The following is a 19,559-nucleotide window of genomic DNA, read 5'->3' on the forward strand; positions in this document are numbered from 1 at the left end:
AACTATAAGAATTTCTTAGAAAATTTAGGAAGAACTAAATTAGTAGCTGTAAAATTAAACTATTATTAAACAATTCATTTTTAAAAAATGACTTATTAAAAAATTACAAAAAAAAAAAAGAAAAAAGCATAGGTAGGCCCAAGAGTGATGTTTATATGAAATCCACACTACTTCCCTCAGTGCACCCTACCTGAATCAAGTACTTTGATTGGAGTGGATTTCATATAATCCTAGCAATCAAGGTCCTATGTCTCTGTCCCAACTGTTCCCAATTTTAGTGTGGGATTAATGTGGGATTACATATCTAATTGTCCGAGTGGATCTCACATACACGTTCAATTGGGTCACTTAGAGCATTTTATTATTATTATTATTATTATTTATTATTATTATTATTATTTTTTATAAGAATGTGTCAAGTCCAACAGGTTAGACTGACTTAGCATTATGGTCCACCCAATATATAACTTTCAACCTGTTAGTTGAATGCAAAATCCTACTCTTATGATAAGTTGGGCTCACAGTAAGGACCGACTATTGAAAAATCAACCCCATCTAATCAGTCAGTGGTCTAGGCTATAGAAAGCAATTTCTACCATTTGATAAATAGCAAAATACAAGTGAGGCCCAATGAATAAGTGCAACTGATATTTGCACGAAGAAATCACCATGGTGATTCTAACCCATTGGAGGGGTCGGATATTGCATGCATATTAAAGGTTGGAAGACATCTTTTGGATGGACTGTAATTTGTGGTCTAACTAGTTGGCCATTGGTATTTTTGAAGGGTCCTCCTTAATACGTATGTGAAATCCACTCTGATCATTAGATGTGTAATTCCACGTTAGGCCTAGGGTTAAAAAATCAAGCTAACTTATGATTTCAGGTTGGTCACACCAAAGGTCACAATTGGTATTGAGATGTTCGGCCTTGATTTTTATCAGGCCTGCTGTATTTAGTATATAAAAACTGCTCCAACTATTAGATTCCAAACCAAAATTTAGGCTTAGGGCAAAAAAATTAGGCTTACACGTGATTCAGGCATGCCACACAATGGGAAACAATTTGGAGGGTGAGTGTTACCCTTTACACTTTCTAATTGCATGGTCCACCTCAATCATGGATAGTGCTGATTTTTGGGCCCTAGGCCTAACATCATAGTGGGACCCATCCGAGCCTTCGACACCTTGCTTGCACTAGATATCCCTGTTGGGATTTTTGCTGCGGAATCACACAGATCTAGATCTAGGATAGCAATACAATGACACCAAGCACACACAAGAGAACACAGATTTAACGTAGAAAACCCTTACAGGAAAAAACTACGGTATAAAGCGACAGATCTCCACTATGAAAATAAAAATTATAAAGAGAGAGGACTTACCCGATTCGAACAACCTCGAATCTCACCCTTACTACACCCCTTTGATTTCCCTAGAACCCATTTAGAAAGCTTTAGAATTATTTCTTATCCCCTAGAAAAGCCTTAGGAATACCTATTTATAGTTTAGGCAACTTCCCTTTCGCATCCTAGTTGCGAAAGGACTCAAATTTAAGACATATCGTAATAATCTCCACCATATTTTCAATCTTCAACCGTGTAGCTTCTTGACCTCTTCTCTTATTTCTGCACCACATCATAGCTTCTCTTGTACAGTCCATCTTCCTTTTACACCATCGCTAAGCCTAGAGAAGTTTTACAGACCTTGAGCTTCTCTACAGGAACGATCTAGGAGAGCATGTCCATTGGATTAGAATCCACATGCCCAACCATCTTTGCTCATGTCTTCTCAAAAGGAAAGACGTAGTCTTCTTACCATCTCATCGTTACCCAATATTGCTTGCCGGGGTACTTGCTCACAACACTGACAGCCTATAAAATAACCGGTCTAATCCAAACCATGGCATATGCTGCCAACCGCATTCGAATAAAACTCATGAGATATCTTGCTTTTCCTCATCTGTTTTGTGACATGTCCTGAGGAAAACTTGAGGAGAGATGCGTAGGGAACGCTCTCCGGCTTTACCTTACTCATCACATCCTTGATCAATACCTACACATAAGTTATTCCTCCTGTGATTACCAAAGCCTACTCCTCCTTCAGTCTAAACGCCAAGAACCATCTTTGCAGCCCCCCGATCCTTCATCTTGAATGTCGCACTTAACCGAGTTTTCAGTACATTGATTTCAGACATGTCATAATTGGCGAATATGTCATTAATTCCTGACTCACCATGAAGGAATCAAACCACTGCCTAGGTGACAGGTCGAACCACTACCTCTTGCAAAGTCTTTTCTCAGCCCCTTTAACTTTGAACTGCTCTGGTTGCTTCATGTAGATCTGCTCTTCACTTTCGTAGACTCCACATCCATCCTTCCAGCTCAAGATCACATTAGCCAACTAGCACCAATTACGGATCTAATAGACACCTGCTATACTGTCGGTGCGAATATCTCTGAGAAGTCGATCCCTTCTCTCCGAGCATAACCCTTCGCTACCAACCTCGCCCTGTATCTATGCTGTATCCTCCTGAAGATCCACCTGCATCCAACCGCTCTCTGGCCCACTGGAAGCTCCACCCGCTCCCATATGTCGGTCTGGTACAACGAATCCATCACATCGCCCATAGTCACCTTTCACTTCTCAACACCAGGCTCACTTAGAGCCATCTGAATAGAAGATAAATCTCCTGCGATATTGGAGTTGTCCATGTACCTCACCGATATCATGCGATTATGCTGTGTGATTCTTCTCACAGGTGGCTGCTCCACCTGCTCTGTATCCCTGTCCACGCGTCTCAGCCTTCCTGCCCTGCCCGCTCATGTGGCCATGCCCAACATGTCACACACATGCAGAGGTGAAATCTGCTACATCCACTGCAGCTCCACCTTTTGAAGTGCTCCCGATCAACCTATACATATTACCGAGTCGTTGCGCTTTCATAATTACCTGTGCCCCCTTAGATACCTTAAGAGTACTATCAATACCTGTGTACTTGTATCCTTTTGTATCAAGTACACCAAAAGAAATCAGATTTTGTTTCAAATCAGGAATGTGCTTGATATCAGTCAAGGTATGCTCAACCCCATCAAACATCCTGATGCATACCGTACCAACGGCCGTAACATTACAGGCAAAACCATTGCCCATAAACACCTGTCCACCATCGCACTCCCTGTAGCTAGCGAACCAACTCCGATGAAGAGTCATGTGAAAAGATGCCCCTGTGTCTAACATCCACTCGTCCTTAAGATCATCGTATGGTCGTCTGATAGTAGACACAGACAAAACATCACCATCACATCCACTCAATTTATCTAATGTGGCAACATTGGCCTCCCTGTATGAAGCCTCAGAATCTTCTCTCTTCGATTTTGGATTTTCACAATCCTTCTTCACATGTCCTTCCTTCCCACAATTCCAGCACTTTACCTTTCCTTTGCCCTTGCCCTTGGATTTGGATCTAGAACCTGAAGAACCTGTACCTTGTTCAGAATTCCTACCCCCTATAAACAGTGCATCAGAAGATATCCCCATGTCGACGTTGAGCTTTCTCATGGCCTTCCCTTGAAGGGCCGAGATAACGGTGTCGATACTTAGGATTTTATTCGCTGAGCACATTGTGTCCTTGAATGACTCATAAGACGCCGGAAGAGAATTCAGCAACATACATGCTTGTTCTTCATCTTTCATCACTTCCTCCATATCCAGTAATTTGCAAACCAATTTATTAAAGTTGCTGATGTGAGCCTCCAGATCTCCACCCTCTGCCATCTTGAAGTTATACCACTGCCGCTTCAAGTGCAGGCAATTTTCAGAGGATTTTTTCGCATAGACATCCTCTAACTTCCCCCATAACTTAGCTGCAGTTTTTTCCCTCATGATGTTGTAGAGAACCTCATCCGTGACATATAAACGGATCGATGATAAAGCTTTCTTATCAAGAGTATTCCAATCATCATTAGTTATAGTAGACTTCCGCTCCTCAAGAGTACCATCTTCGCCTTGCTTGATTAAGGAACTCATCATCTTGATTTTCCATAACTCAAAATTATTTTTCCCTGAGTACTTCTCAATCTCATACCTAGTGCTCGTCATTATTATTAATCCCTCAGATTCAGATCTGTGCTCCAACGATAGCTCTGATACCACTTGTTGTGATTTTTGCTGCGGAATCACATAGATCTAGATTTAGGATAGCAATACAATGACACCAAGCACACACAAGAGAACACAGATTTAACTTGGAAAACCCTTATGGGAAAAAACTATGGCACAAAGCGACAGATCTCCACTATGAAAATAGAAATTACAAAGAGAGAGGACTTACTCGATTCGAACAACCTCGAATCTCACCCTTGCTACACCCCTTTGATTTCTCTAGAACCCCTTTAGAAAGCTTTAGAATTATTTTCCATCCCCTAAAAAAGCCCTAGGAACACCTATTTATAGTTTAGGCAATTTCTCTTTCACATCCTAGTTGCGAAAGGACTCAGATTTAAGACATATCGCAACATTCCCAACTTCCTACTAAAAATCTAACAGAAGGTACTAGGACGATAATTACTTGAATTAATCAAGGTAGCTTGTTGAAAACTTCTTTGAAAAAGGTTCCATGAGGTATATCCTTTAAAAAAATGTTAAATATGCATTTCTAAGTTACCATAGGGGCGTCTTTCTGTTTAACCTTTTACCTTTCAACATTCTAGAAGAAATTAGTCATTCAAAACAAAAACAGAATATTGGATTCATATGTGGCTCATGCAAAGTGGGTTGGACATTATGGATGGTAGAGATTAATGTTTTAGGAACACAACGCACAATACAATGATCTCCACCTTAAGGGGTTGTATGGTTGAGAGTAAATGAAGGTAAATTGGAGGAATTGGGAGTAAATGGAGGTAAATCACCTTTGAGGAGCATTCGGACAGGAGTAAATGCATGAAAATGAAATGAATTAGGAGTAAATAGACCTTTAAATGAAATCCTCTATTAGAAGAGAAATTTGGAAGTAAATGGGGGTGAATGTCCACCATAAACGCAGGACACTGATGATACTTCAAAACAATTCAATCATCGGTTACATTACTAAAATCACACCAATAGAATCATCCAAACTATTTAGATGAATAGTTAAAAACATTGGCATTTTGCTTGGTTGTGATCTGTATATTTGTTGGTAGCCCAAGGCTCGAAATTTTCTCATTCTTTGCGAAAGTATATATTTCAATGGGTTTATTACAATCACTCTGTTAACTATCACATATGTACAATAATTTGGGATATGAAAGCTGCTTTTGGGATATCAATATATTAAAAAGTTCTAATGCATTCTATTTCCTCCCACCTACTCCCGTCCAAATAGAATATTTGAATTTTGAATGCATTTCATTTGTTCTTGTCCAAATACAACTGAATAAACCATTTACTCCCAATTCATTTACCTCTAATTTCATTTCCCATTTGCAAGCCCCTAAAAGAACCTTTATACCATACACATGAGCTCCCCGAGATGATCATAGGTCCTATTTAATCTCCATGGTTTTTTTGGGCCAGAAATTTAGGACAATCAGGTCTCTTAATAATAATACAAAAATGATGTTGAATCTAGGGCCATATCTGGTCCATTTATTCCTTTCAGGCCCAAAAATCAGCAGCCCGCCAGCATGTGGGCCTAAGATTAAAATGAAAGCCAAGCCCAGGCCGAGGAGCCCACACTAAATTGCAGGCTTAAACCCAGTTTGGATCCATGACAGGCCTAATCAAATAGGCCCAAGCCCAACTCGCTCACTTTTGTGGCAGATCTTGGCCGTTCAATAGGTGTGACAAAAATTTATATGTTGCAAATTTCCAATGGCTTCAATGCCATTCTGAGTCGACGATCACCAACCGTTCGAATTGGTTGAGTTAAGATCACAACTTGTGAAAATGGATTTTAAGATCACTGCCATCCATTTGCCATGTTCTTAAATTTTATGGCTGTGATTATCCATTCATGATTATTTGTGGGTCCCCCCACAATAGGCCCTCAAATGTAAACTCCTTTGTTGATCACAGGTGGGGTCACTTTGGCCCACAAAGGAATTTGCACCAAAATAAGATACGAAGAAATAAGAATTCTTACCACATGATAGAGGAATGGTCCCTGATAGGGCGTGTGTGACTGGGTCTTGTCTCATGGCCCAGTCAGACAGCATAAGGTTCCCTAAATGGCTTCTGACTCAGCAACTCAACCATGGGCCCGAGTTGACTCGACCATGTCCGAGTCGACTCGGACTCGTTATCATCCAACTCAGACCCACCATAAAAGGGGGACTAACCTGGCTTACTACGCAGGCCAAGCAAAGGGGTTCCATAGGGATAAATGTATGGGCTTTATGGTGTATCCCTTTTACCAACTCCACAGCAGACGTTAAAGCAACCAAAAGAGCCCTCGATTTCTATAATGGGTGGTAAGTACATACAACTACACGTTTGTGTGTGTGTGTGTGTATATATATATATATATATATATATATATATATATATAGGAAAAAGTTCTATACGGTCGAGCTCATGGGAACTCCCTATGACGTGGAGCTGTGTGGGCCCCACCATAATGTATGTCCAACATCAACACTGCATTTGATGGGTCCCCTTTAAATGATTATGAATGTTTTAATGGAGGGTAATCCCTCTCAACTTTTGTATGTGGTGTGGCCCACATAAGTCACGGATTGAATTTATTTTTAAGCCCTAGGCCCACCATGGAATGGTGCATCTGACTGATGGGGTAGATGTTCAATATGCATCATGGTGGGGCCCACACAGCTCGACCTCATGGGAAGTTCCCATGAGCTCGATCACATAGAACCTTTTTCATATATATAAATACACACACACGTATACATGCACATGTATAATTATAAATATATGTAGATGTCTACATATGTGCATGCACAATGGCCCACTTCTGCCTTATGAGAAGCTCATGTAACCGTAGGATCATCAACCCGTTGGTGTTTGGAGACTATCCTGAGATCATGAAGAAGAATGCAGGGTCAAGGATCCCATCTTTCACCAAATCCGAATCAGAACGGTTGAAGGGCTCTATCGACTTCCTTGGAGTGAACCATTATATAACCAACTACGTAGAGGATGACTCTAATGGCGCGAAGAACAACCTTCGAGACTTCAATGCAGACATGTTTGCCAAATTTCGAAGTATGATCCTCAGAAGAGTGATATTCCAGATTTCATTATTGTGGGTTAGGTTGTGAATGTTTCCTGGCTTAAAAATCATAGCAGCACACTCATCAGGTGGGCCAGACATGTAGGTTGAATCTGGAATGTTGATTGTATATTTTCAAACTGAGTTTTATTTATTTATTTATTTATTTATTACTAGCATGGCCCACTGATGAGTGAAGTGATTGGATTTTTGTGCCAAGGAGCACTCACTGTGTGGTCTGCCTGATTAACGGGCCGGATCGTGCACACGTGTCATGTTGGCTTGTGTGAGGCGCGCGTTTTCATCTGGCATACACTTCTTATTTAGAGAAATTCAACATAGAGACTTGATTGATGTTCCAAGCTCTCATCAATGGTTGATATTTTATTGCAGCTTCAAAAGATGATGCACCGACAAGCAAGGTAAGATCTAAACCGTTAATCATTTCGGTTTTGATTTGATCACTGGACATCACTAACAGGAATTAGAATCAGGTTGGGCCAACGGACCGGTTGGTCGTTCCATCCAGCATGCAAAGCTTGCTAGAATACTTTAAAAATGAGTACGACGATCTTCCAATCTATATCCAAGAGAATGGTAATCTATTTTCCTTAAGATGCTCAAACCACTGTTCTTCTCACAGGTGGGGTCCACCCTACGAAGTGAACTAGATGGGCCCAGGCGCAGATTCAATGACATTAAAGGCCCACCCCCACCTTAATTGGATTAATCAATCCATGGGGGTCTATTGATCTCAGACAATGGAACTGGGCTAAATCTCATGCCTGATTATTAAATAGCTGGGTAAACGGTCCAGATGAGACTGTGTGGCCCACCCAGCTCATTTCTTCTTCACAGCTCTTACTAACGGGAAACGGATTGGCTACTGCCCCCCCCACTAACCAATGGCTAGTGGTAGGTGCTCTGTGGACCTCAACATGATTTATATGTCTCATCCATGCCGTCCATCCATTTTTCCGGATAATTTTATGGTATCAACCCAAAACTGAGGTAGATCAAAATCTCAAGTGGGCCACGTAGTGTTGATTGAACTCTCACCATTAAAAACTTCTCGGGGCTACAAAAGTTTTGGATCAAGCTGATATTTGTTTTTTTTTTACTTCATCCAGATCTGAATGACCTAATCTATAGGTTGGATGTCAAATAAACATTACAATGTGCCCTGGGAAGTTTTTAATGGTAGACATTCAATCACTACTGTTTTCCATGGTGTGGTCGACCTGAGATTTTTATCTTCCTCATTTATAGCATAAACTATTAAAATGATGTGTAAAAAATGGATGGACGGTGTGGATAAAACACATAGATCATGGTGGGGCCCACATAGTGGCTAGTGGCAGTGTCACTAGCCAAACCGCGTCTTTACTAATCTCTCTGCACGCCATCAGGTTTTGGTGGGACGCCCAATGAGTCACTCAATGACACGGCTAGGGTGGAGTACATAAGTGCATACCTTAATGCAACACTAGGAGCGATTAGGTATGGACTGTCTAAATCAACGGTTTATATTAGCCGTTAAAGGCCTGGGCATGGCCCACTTAACTTGAAAACGGTATCTTATAACAAAATGGGTCCCATACAGGAACGGATCAAACACCAAAGGATACTTTGTGTGGTCATTCGTAGATGTTTTCGAAATCTTGAACGGATATATGCAGAGGTTTGGGCTTTTTCATGTGGATTTTGAAGACAAGGCCCGAACAAGACAGCCCAAATTCTCAGCCTATTGGTACGCGGATTTGCTCAAGAAAAGCAAGGAAATGAAGATAGTCATGGCCACCCAGCAAGGAATGGTCACCCAGTAGTTCTTGGGTTTTTAAGGATTGCTTTGATACTCTAGTAGAGTGTGATGGATGATACACGAGCACTTGGAGATTGTATATGTGGCATGCAGGTAAGTCAATTTGACTAGTAAAAAATTGTGGTTTCGTTAACTAAAAATTAAGCTATTTCATTATCTTACTATCGAATTGGTGGATGTTTCTTGGATGGTTAAAAATGAAAAAATATCCAATGGTCCTATTTCAACAAAAAAGTGTCCATGAATAAGAGGTTAGGATAGCCACTGTGGATTCCCAGTTTCTTCTATTTAATTCGAGTGGATGTGTGACATGCCATTCTTGGTGTCTTGATGATTTGAGGTCCAAAACATGTACATGAAATGAACTTATAGAAGGCCAGCTTTCAATCAATGGTTCATGATCTACAATTTTTTCTCTTCTTCTTCACCTGCTTTCTTTTCCTTTCCTTTATATTATATTTGTTTGTACAATTCAATTAAATACAAGGCCACATGTGTTATCAAGTGCTTGCACTTGTACTTAGCTTGCGTGTGCAATTAGAAAGTGTGGGTGTGTCAGAGTTGTAATTGACTCAATGTTTGATTGAATGATGGTGCTTGCGTTGAGACGGGCCGAGTAAAACTGGATTCGAAAATTCAGCTATCATCTTAACCATCGGTTGTAACAATGATCATGTGATTTGCAAAAGGGTAGGGGATAGTCCTTCTTGATGGATTTTTTTTTTTTTAAAACCTTACATTAAGGACCTTTTTTTTTTTTTTTTTTTTCTTTTCACCAATAATTGCAGCTAATGTATTTCTAAAAAGAATAAAAGATGAACAGATAAATTAAAAAAGCTAAAGCAATGTCAATTTTATTAATACGCAAATGTGACTCATTACAATTGAAAACAACTAGAGAAAATAAAAAAGATAAATTTCTAATTCATTCGTATAATTAGATAATACAGGCGAATGGTCAATAGGATGTGACCAGAATGATAATCGCCCAAGCAAAAACTCGGTTGATCCAACAACATAAGGTTGTGGACGTTTAATATACTCTATGATACTCTAGTGATGGTGCTGGATAGTAGTGATTTATGATAAAACTAAGGCTAAACTAGGCTATTCTAAGATAAATGTAAAAAAATATAGATTATGTTTAGCGTGAGCCTCGAGCTCTTCATCGCATTATTCTTTTATAGGTTGTTGAGGTAGCAAAATCCTCGCTCGATTTCCTCGATGGTCTAAGATCCTTCGTATCTATGGCTTGTAGTCTTCTCAGAGTCTTCATAAATATGAAGCTATTTTCTGATCTCCACTTTTACATAGATGCTTTCATATTGGAGACCTTCATAACACTGTTGCATTGAGATCTGGCTTGATCATCACCATCTTCGCCTTTCTCTTATCGTGCCCTTGAGTATTCGAGGAGCTGGTGGAACTGGATTCACTCAATCGCGCTCTCCATTCTTTTGATTTTGATCCACTTAGATATTGGTTCTAATCCATTGGTGCCAATTTGCTTAGATACTGGTCTAATATTTAGATATTTAGAATCTTCGTAATCTCCACGAGAGTTCCGAACGTCTATAGGAAGATCTCTCATTTTGAAAAGATTGTGAGAGACAGTCTTACCAAACATATGATATTTATACTCGTGATATGATTCTTGCTTCAGGAGGTCTTTTATAAATGTGCTAGATAAGCCACCCAGTTTAATTGCCACATGAATCATAGTCACGTGTCATTTGACATTTTGATCATCTAAAGGTATACGTACGGTTCTATGCCATCCCATTAATAAGGGAAGACTCTTCAGATGCAAGTACGATTTTGCCAGTATTGAATCTATAGTGTCGATATATGGCAACCTCCTATTGGTCTATGTTAGTGTACTAAAAATGGGTGTAACAATATCATCGATTTATTTCTCAACCATTTAATTATTTTTAAGAAATAATTAGACACAAAGGGAGCACAAAATTTATGTGGTTCACCAATGGCAGCTAACACACACACACACACACATACATAATGAAGTGTTAGAAAAATTGATCTAATAAGAAAATAGTGTGATCATGAAGATGAAAGAGAAACCATCCCCTGTTTAATAAGCAAAGTAAAATACTCTCCCACCCTACGGATGCATTTTTGTCGTTTCATTTTATAAATTTTCTAGAAACCCCATTTCCGTTTGCTGTAAGGAAATGTTCATTTCTGTTTCCCTCCCATTTCTTGTAAAATGCTCTTTTCATCATTTCCTTACCTGTGTTACGTAATTCTCAAGAATTAACAAAAAAGAGAGGAAGCAATCAATCTCTCCACAAAACTCCCCTCATGCATGTACTATTTTCTCACGTCCCACACCTCAAGGACTAGAACCTGCTAGGACCGTAACTGCTTAGACCGGGCCTGAAAATTGTTGGACCCAACTTGTATATGCATGAAACACGTATGTCATTTCCTCTCTCTCTCTCTCTCTCTCTCTCTCTCTCTCTGCGCGCATGAGTGCATTCTTAAATGTGAAGCTTAGTTAGGGTACGTGTAGGCAAGGTCTCTATTGGCTTGTGTGTTATCTATAACAAGGAAACACATATAGAGCAAGGGTGAGTTCTTGTAGGACACTGTGCATGGTGTGAGAGTGAAAGGGAGGTAAGTCTTGTGTTATTTGATTTCTCTTATTTAATTAAAGAAGAAAGCTCTGTGTTGCTCCTCATGAAATAAGCAAATTGCCAAACCACGTTAACCTCTGTGACTCTCTCTCTCTCTGCTATTTTCTTTTGTGATTTTGCTTTGCTTACGTCAATTGAAAAGGTTTGTGTATAATAGAAGCAAAACAAAATAAAATTAGATGTACTTTTAGGCATTTATGAATTAACCCAAACATAAAAACATATCTTCAGTGAAGATTGGGTAAATAGAGATAGTCAGCCTGGGGTTTTTATTCTCACAGTCCGGACAATAGGCTCTTTTCAAAGTTCTAACTTTGTCTTAAGGAAATTTTCTTGAGGTGCGGAACTCTGTGGAGCTTCTTAGGCTACTCTCTAATATTTATAAACTCATTCTAAGTTTGCATAAGGATTTTATTTTACTTTGAAAGTTGTATTTTACTTCATACAGAACTATATATATTGAAATCTTTAGTTATTTAGTCTTTCATTTTTAAAGCATTGCATTGGAATTTATAAATATTTAATAAAGATGTTTCATACCGAGTGAGAGTATTTCTAATTAAAACACTTATGCAAGATATAGTCCCTAACACTTGAGCTCATCCATTATTGTGGATGTTGAATATCAGGAATAGGCTCTCGTCAAGGAGCATGAGGAGGGGATCTCTAGCCATTTCTATTTTTGTTTAGTTTTCTTTGAGGTTTCAAAATTATTGTAATAGGACTTATTGTGAAAGAGTGATAAGACTTTAGATTATAATGATATTGATTGAGATATTTTATTTTATTTCAGTTAATGGTTATTAGAATTATTTTAAGAAGTGCATTTTTTATAGAATGGTTATATGTAATGGTTTGTGGAATCATGAATAGTGAATGTTTAATCCATGAGTCATGTACTGGGATAAGGGATCAGAGTCGAGCATACCTGGGTGCCAAATTTTAGGGCATGACAGTAAAACATAATATCTATACTTACTACTATTATAAGGCAAAATAACCATCTCTCCATTCTCCATAGAAGACTTAATTTGCATGACTGTAATGCCTTTGCTAATTTGCATGACCAAATTAAATACATACATATACAGTTAAATGTAACATATATATACCATATGGTTATTCTGCTCATATGCATGCACATGTCTGACCATCTCTGAACTTTCCATCTGGCTGGAAACAATCCTTAGGCTTTCAACCTAAAACATCAAGCCATTTCACTACTTGTGAGGACACCTGTGACAAAAACTTGCTGATTTTTGGGCTTAAAGATGTAACAATATGGCTAACTGGTAAAGAAATATCGCACTTTGTGTTCCATATATGCACATTAGGCAACATAGCCTCTAGACACAATAAAAATAAATAAAATTTTAGGGTAATATAATCACGTTGGATTGTGGACCATTGTATCCCTTTCGATAGTCTATTTTTCTCAGACAAGTGTGATACACCGGAGGAATAGAACATTTTTCTAGGGCATATGTTCGTTATGTATCATACCTTTAAAGATACCATCGCCCAAAATCAGGTTATTACACTTACCGATCCAGTGGCCATAATGTTAGAAACATGAGGAGGCTTAGAAAACTTCACAGTGATTACATAAACAGTGGCCCATCTGATCAATATACTGACTTGATTTTAGGGCAAAGCATCAATACAGTGGGAACTCCATGACGGATGGTTTGAATCTTTCACCAATGTCCTCATGTTTGCGCATGTGGTGGCTACAAAATGTGCTGTTCACATGGGTGTGAAGCCTTGCAAATCCACTAGTAGAATTTTTCATAGTACATCCTGAGAGTTTTTATTTTATTTTTAAAGGACGCATTGGGACTAAAAGTCTTAGATTGAAATATTTAAACCCTTCATTTATTCATTGGTTAAGGAGTTTGGCTACATTTAAAGGAAAAGAGTTAAAAAGATCAAAGGTTTGAAATGTTATTATCTAAGAATGTTTGTTTTTAGCTATCCCTTGTTAACTGGTTTCGATCATTAAAAGTATTAGAGTTGTGCTCTCAAAAATCAATGCAAATTTTATCCATTGATAATATAGATGATATCCAATGACATTAATGATCTTAACCATAGCTGAAGATGACCAAATGAACATGCAATTATATCATAGTTAATATGTGCGAGTATCCAATGTACATAAATATGGGATAAAAGTGAGGGATTTCTCTAATTGTTATTGAGTACTTGAGAGTGGACGTGTCACTGACCAAGGGAAAGTTGTGCGCTATGGATTTCAGCATCCTATCATACCATGACCACCTAACGTGTTGTAGGACAAATATGTGGTTATTACTTGTGTGGTCATCCTATGTAATGAGACTAAATGACGATCAAGGTTTCTACTCTGCATGATGATGATGTAATTCTTATGATTAAAAAATAATAAATAAATAAATAAATATTAAAGTACTAATTGGGTCTCTCTCTCTCTCTCTCTCTCTCTCTCTCTCTCTCTCTCTCTCTCTCTCTCTTCTTCTTCTTTTACTTATTTATTTAAATTCATTTATGCTTTGGAGAGAATGTCTCACCTTCTAAAGAGAGAGCGGTTCGTTGGATAAGATAAGGGTTAAGGATATTGCAACCAATTTGATCACTCTCTTTAAAATTTTGAAATTAAAAATTTAGCCAATGTAAAATTTTTAGTTGTTACATATATTATCTATTGAAACCTTCATAATCGTTTATAGGGTCCATTAAAATGTGGTTGGGCCATCCAACCATCCATTATGTGTCTCCCATTTGGATGAGGGGTCACACTAAAGTTTCAGCTATATCAAAAACTCAGGTGGGCCACAAGTGGTTTTAGGTGTTTTAGGCACAATTTCACATGGTTTCTAATGGTATGGCTCACTTGAGTTTCGGATACAATTGATTTTTAATATATCCCATGGCCTAGAAGGGACCCACCAAATGCACAGTTTAGATGTCTGGCATAGATTATGTCAGGGCCCAATGAGGGCGACCTCATGGAAGTTCCCATAAGTAATGCTCGCATGCAACTAGTTGGACTAGTTAGCATGTGGGTACTGTTTGTATGACATCCTTGGGTCTAGCATGGTTGTCATACCAAGAAAATAGGATGCCCTAAAAATCAGGTTGATCAAACCATTAAGTGCATCCCACATGAATATAAAGTTTTTTGGGTGGTTATTTGTAATTTTCCATGGTGTGCCCCACCTAAGAGTTGAATTGACCTGATTTTTGGAGCATCCTATTTTCATGGTGGGAGAACCATGCTGAATGGGCAAGATTTCATACAAAGACCTTGGTGGGCCCTACACTCCAACTAATTGTGTGAGCATTACTCTCTCTCTCTCTCTAGAGAGAGAAATGCTCACATGCAACTGGTTGTACGTCAGTTAGCATGATGGTGTTTATACGACATCTTTTCCGTAATATAAGGTTGTCTCACCATAAAATTAGGATGCCCCCAAAACCACTATATTCCGACCATGAAAATGTGATGCCGCATATGCATGTGGAGTTTTTAGGAGTTATTTTATGGTTTTCTACGGTGTACCCGCGCTTAGTAGTTGATCAAGTCCCATGCCAACTAGTTGGATTAGTAGTTGATCAAGTCCCATGCCAACTAATTGGATGTACAACTAGTTGTGCCTGTGCATTACTCATATATATATGGGAAAAGGTACTATGCGCTCGACCTCACGATAAGCTCCCATGAGGTCGAGTTGTGGGCCTCACCGTGATGCGTGTCAACCATCAACACCGTGCATTTGATGGGTCCCCTCTAAATTATGGGATATCCCAAAAATGAGCCGTATACGGAACTCAGGTGGGCCATACCATCTAAAATGCTGTGAAGACACCGTTAAAACATATAAAAGCACTTGGTGGGGCCCACCTGAGTTTTGAATGTTGCTAAAACTTGTTCTGAACCCTCATCCAAGTGGGACACACATAATGGATGGGCTGGATTTGCAAACCACATCTCGGTGGGCCCAAAAAATGATTATGAATGTTTTAATGGTGCAAGGCCCCTCCCCACTTCTGTATGTGGTGTGGCCCACACAAGTCACGGATTGACTTGATTTTTGAGACCTAGGCCCACGATGGAATGGTCCATCTGACTGATGGGGTAGATGTTCGAAACGCATCACGGTGGGGCCCACACAGCTCGACCTCATGGGACGGACCTGTGAGGTTGAGCGCATAGTACCCTTTCCTATATATATATATATATATATATATATATATGGGACTATGCGCTCGACCTCACGATAAGCTCCCATGAGGTCGAGCTGTGTGGGCCCCACCGTGATGCGTGTCGACCATCAACTTCGTGCATTTGATGGGTCCCCTCTAAATTATGGGATATCCCAAAAATCAGCCGTATACGGAACTCAGGTAGGCCATACCATCTAAAATCATGTGAAGACACCGTTAAAACATATAAAAGTACTTGGTGGGGCCCACCTGAGTTTTTAATGCTGCTGAAACTTGGTCTGAACCCTCATCCAAGTGGGACACACATAATGGATGGGCTGGATTTACAAACCACATCTCGGTGGGCCCAAAAAACTGATTATGAATGTTTTAATGGTGCACGACCCCTCCCCACTTCTGTATGTGGTGTGGCCCACATAAGTCACGGATTGACTTGATTTTTGAGACCTAGGCCCACGATGGAATGGTGCATCTGACTGATGGGGTAGATGTTCGAAACATATCATCCCACACAACTCGACCTCATGGGACGAACTCGTGAGGTTGAGTGCATAGTACCTTTTCCCATATATATATAGTTCTATGCTGTGGAGCTCATGAGAACTTCCCATGAGGTTGAGCCGTGTGTGCCTCACCATGATGCGTGTTAAACATCAACACCGTGCATTTGATGGGTCCCCTTTAAATTATGGGATATCTTAAAAATCAGCCATATTATACGGAACTCAGGTGGGCTATACCATCTAAAATCATGTGAAGATATGTCTAAAACATATAAAAGCACTTGGTGGGGCCTACTTAAAATTTGGATGCATCTAAAACTTGGTTTGACCCCTCATCCAAGTGGGACACACATAATGGATGGGCTGGATTTGTGAACCACACCTCGGTGGGCCCAACAAATGATTATGAATGTTTTAATGGGAGGGTAACCCTTCTCAACTTTTGTATGTGGTGTGGCCCAGAAAGTCATCGATTGACTTGATTTTTAAGCCCGAGGCCCACCATGGAATGGTGCACACATATAACCAGAATATCACCTGTCAACGGTATATATATATATATATATATATATATATATATATATATATATATATATATATATATATATATGGCTCCATGTCGCGGACCTCATGGGAACTACCCATGAGGTCGAGCTGTATGGGCCCCGTTGTGATGCGTGTCGAACATCAATATCGTGCATTTGATGGGCGCCATTTACATTATGGGATATCCCAAAAATCAGTCATATACAGAACTCAGGTGGGCCATACCATCTAAAATCATGTGAGACATGCCTAAAGCATATAAAAGCACTTGGTGGAGCCCACTTGAAAATTGGATGCGTCTGAAACTTGGTCTGACCCCTCATCCAATTGGGACACATATAATGGATGGGTTGGATTTGTGAACCACGTCTTGGTGGGCCTAACAAATGATTATGAATGTTTTAATGGGAGGATAACCCCTCTCAACTTGTGTATGTGGTTTGGCCCACACAAGTCATGGATTGACTTGATTTTTGAGCTTGGGGCCCACCATGGAATGGTTCATATCTAACTGATGGGGTAGATGTTTGACACACATCATGGTGGGCCCACACAGCTTGACCTCATGGAAACTTCCCATGAGGTCCATAAGGTTGATGGCATAGAACCATTTCCACACACACACACACACACACACATATAGATATAGAGAGAGAGAGAGAGAGAGAGAGAGAGAGAGAGAGAGAGAGAGAGAGAGAGAGAGAGGAATGCTCACCCGCACACCTTCACTTTCTTGTGTAAGCACCTTTGCACATGTGTCATGGGCATAGAATCCGAATGGTCCACCTGATGCGGCACCCCTTGAAACTTTATAGCTTCAATTTTTAGCTAATCCAAAACTCTGGTAGGCCGTAATAAAGAGATGCAAATCAAGGGAGGAAATCATTTCCTTTTTCCATGGCCCACCAAAGTTTTGTATCGGGCTAAAAGCTGGGCTTATAAGGTTTTAAGGGGTGCCGCATTACGTGGACCGTTCTGTGTCCATGACTTGTGTGCAAAAGTGCTCATGGGTGCTCACGTAAGAAGGTGCGCAAGTTACCATTCCTCTCTCTCTCTCTCTCTCTCTCTCTCTCTCACACACACACACACACACACACACACACACACTATACATGTGTGTGTATAACACACACACTATATATAATTAATGTTAAATAATCTTAATAAATGTGAAGGAGTTGAAAATTAATTCATAATTAATTAATATTAAATACATTTAATAAATGTGAAGCAAAGAAGGAAAAGGGGTTGCCCACTCTTGAGCCTAGTGTTTATGTGAAATCTACCCTAACCATGTGAGTTACCCTATGTTAAAGCCAGGGAAAAAAACCGTCTCTAATTCAGGTGGACCACACAATTAGAAACAATATATAGGCCTACACTCAACCTCCTAAACTATTTTCCTTGGTGTGCATCACTTGGATTTTAGATGGGCTTGACTTTGGGGTCCAGGGCCAAGTTTTGGCCTGCCATCTAATGTTTGGAATGGATTTCATATAATCATCATAATAGGCCCTATAAAAATCAAGGGTGGACAAACTCCCAATTATTTTCATTGGTGTGGCTCACCTGAATCACGGGTCAACTTAATTTTTTAGCTCTAGACATAACATGGTATTACACATTTAATGGCTAAAGTGAATCTCACATTCACAACACCGTGGCCCCATTTAAAAAAAAAAAAAAAATAAAAATCTAAGGGCTACCGTTCGTACATTGGTTGCTTTTTAACCAAAATTTATCGTTGTTTCGACAGGGAAGTCAAGTCCAAGATGTCCAACATCCCGGCATGTAGATTAAGGTCCAACCAATAGATAACTTCCAATTTTCATGTATATGCTACATCCAACATGTCTAATAAGATTTCCAAATCAGGCAAATCACATAAATACTATGGTGGGCCCACCCAGCCACTCACCCCTTTTCTAAGTGGTGAAGGAATCTAAGCTGTTGGACGTCCAACCGGTTAGACTAGAGAGGGAGGGAAAGTAAAGGGGTCTACTAGGGTAAGCCCAACATAGGATTTATGTGAAATCCAACCCGACAACACGCACCTTTCAAACTATTTCTCTTGATAAGAATGGGCTTGATTTTTAAGCCCTGGGATTGCATATTATATCATCACAGTAAGGCCTATAAAAATTAATAGTGGACATCTCTAATGGTTTCCTTTGGTGTGAACCACATGAATCATAGGTCATCCTGAATTTTTTGCTATATCCCTAATATTGGATTAAGTAGATCTCACATTCGTATCACTGTGGACCCTGTAAAATAAGAAGGGTGGGACCCCCTCTCCCACATGGTTCCACAAACTATTATATTCCAAAAAGTAAAAAAAAGAAAAAGAAAAAGAAAGAGAGACAAGTACAGTGAGTTGGACCATAAGCTATAATTCACCCATATTATAACCTCCGAAATATTAAGTGCATGTCACATCTAGCCCTTCTAGAAGGTTGGCCCCACAACAAAGATCACCTACTGCAATTTCAGTCCTATCTACATGTCAAGTAGGCCACACAATAAAAACAATAAATTTGACACTGGTAAATAGTGAAATATGAGTGTGATTCCTCAATTAATGGCTGTTAAGAAATTTTCCAAAAGGTGAAA

At 39.5% G+C, this 19,559-nt stretch overlaps 1 protein-coding gene and 1 long non-coding RNA gene across 5 annotated transcripts in view; both read left to right on the forward strand.

Annotated features, from left to right (window-relative positions):
- Positions 1–19,559, forward strand: part of LOC131231549 (beta-glucosidase 22-like) — a 92,775-nt gene that overhangs the window by 11,313 nt on the left and 61,903 nt on the right. The window contains exons 8-14 of one of the 4 annotated variants that reach the window (XR_009164428.1): positions 6,339–6,454; positions 6,985–7,205; positions 7,606–7,634; positions 7,707–7,809; positions 8,622–8,712; positions 8,816–9,127; positions 12,321–12,478. The exons of 1 other annotated variant lie outside the window; for it this stretch is intronic. Coding sequence is in view for 1 of the 3 variants with exons in the window: in XM_058227770.1 (XP_058083753.1) it covers positions 6,339–6,454; positions 6,985–7,205; positions 7,606–7,634; positions 7,707–7,809; positions 8,622–8,712; positions 8,816–9,038 (783 nt within the window). In the remaining 2 variants the exon portion in view is untranslated. Of the gene's footprint in view, positions 1–6,338; positions 6,455–6,984; positions 7,206–7,605; positions 7,635–7,706; positions 7,810–8,621; positions 8,713–8,815; positions 9,132–12,320; positions 12,479–19,559 lie in introns of those variants that run through there. 2 more of the 4 variants (XR_009164429.1, XM_058227770.1) reach the window with 2 other exon arrangements.
- On the forward strand, positions 10,821–11,341 carry LOC131231553 (uncharacterized). The gene is made up of 2 exons (XR_009164431.1): positions 10,821–11,058; positions 11,091–11,341. It is a non-coding gene; the product is annotated as an uncharacterized LOC131231553 (long non-coding RNA).

The sequence above is a fragment of the Magnolia sinica genome, chromosome 17 (genome assembly GCF_029962835.1).
Source record: "Magnolia sinica isolate HGM2019 chromosome 17, MsV1, whole genome shotgun sequence".
NCBI classification, from domain to species: Eukaryota; Viridiplantae; Streptophyta; class Magnoliopsida; order Magnoliales; family Magnoliaceae; genus Magnolia; species Magnolia sinica.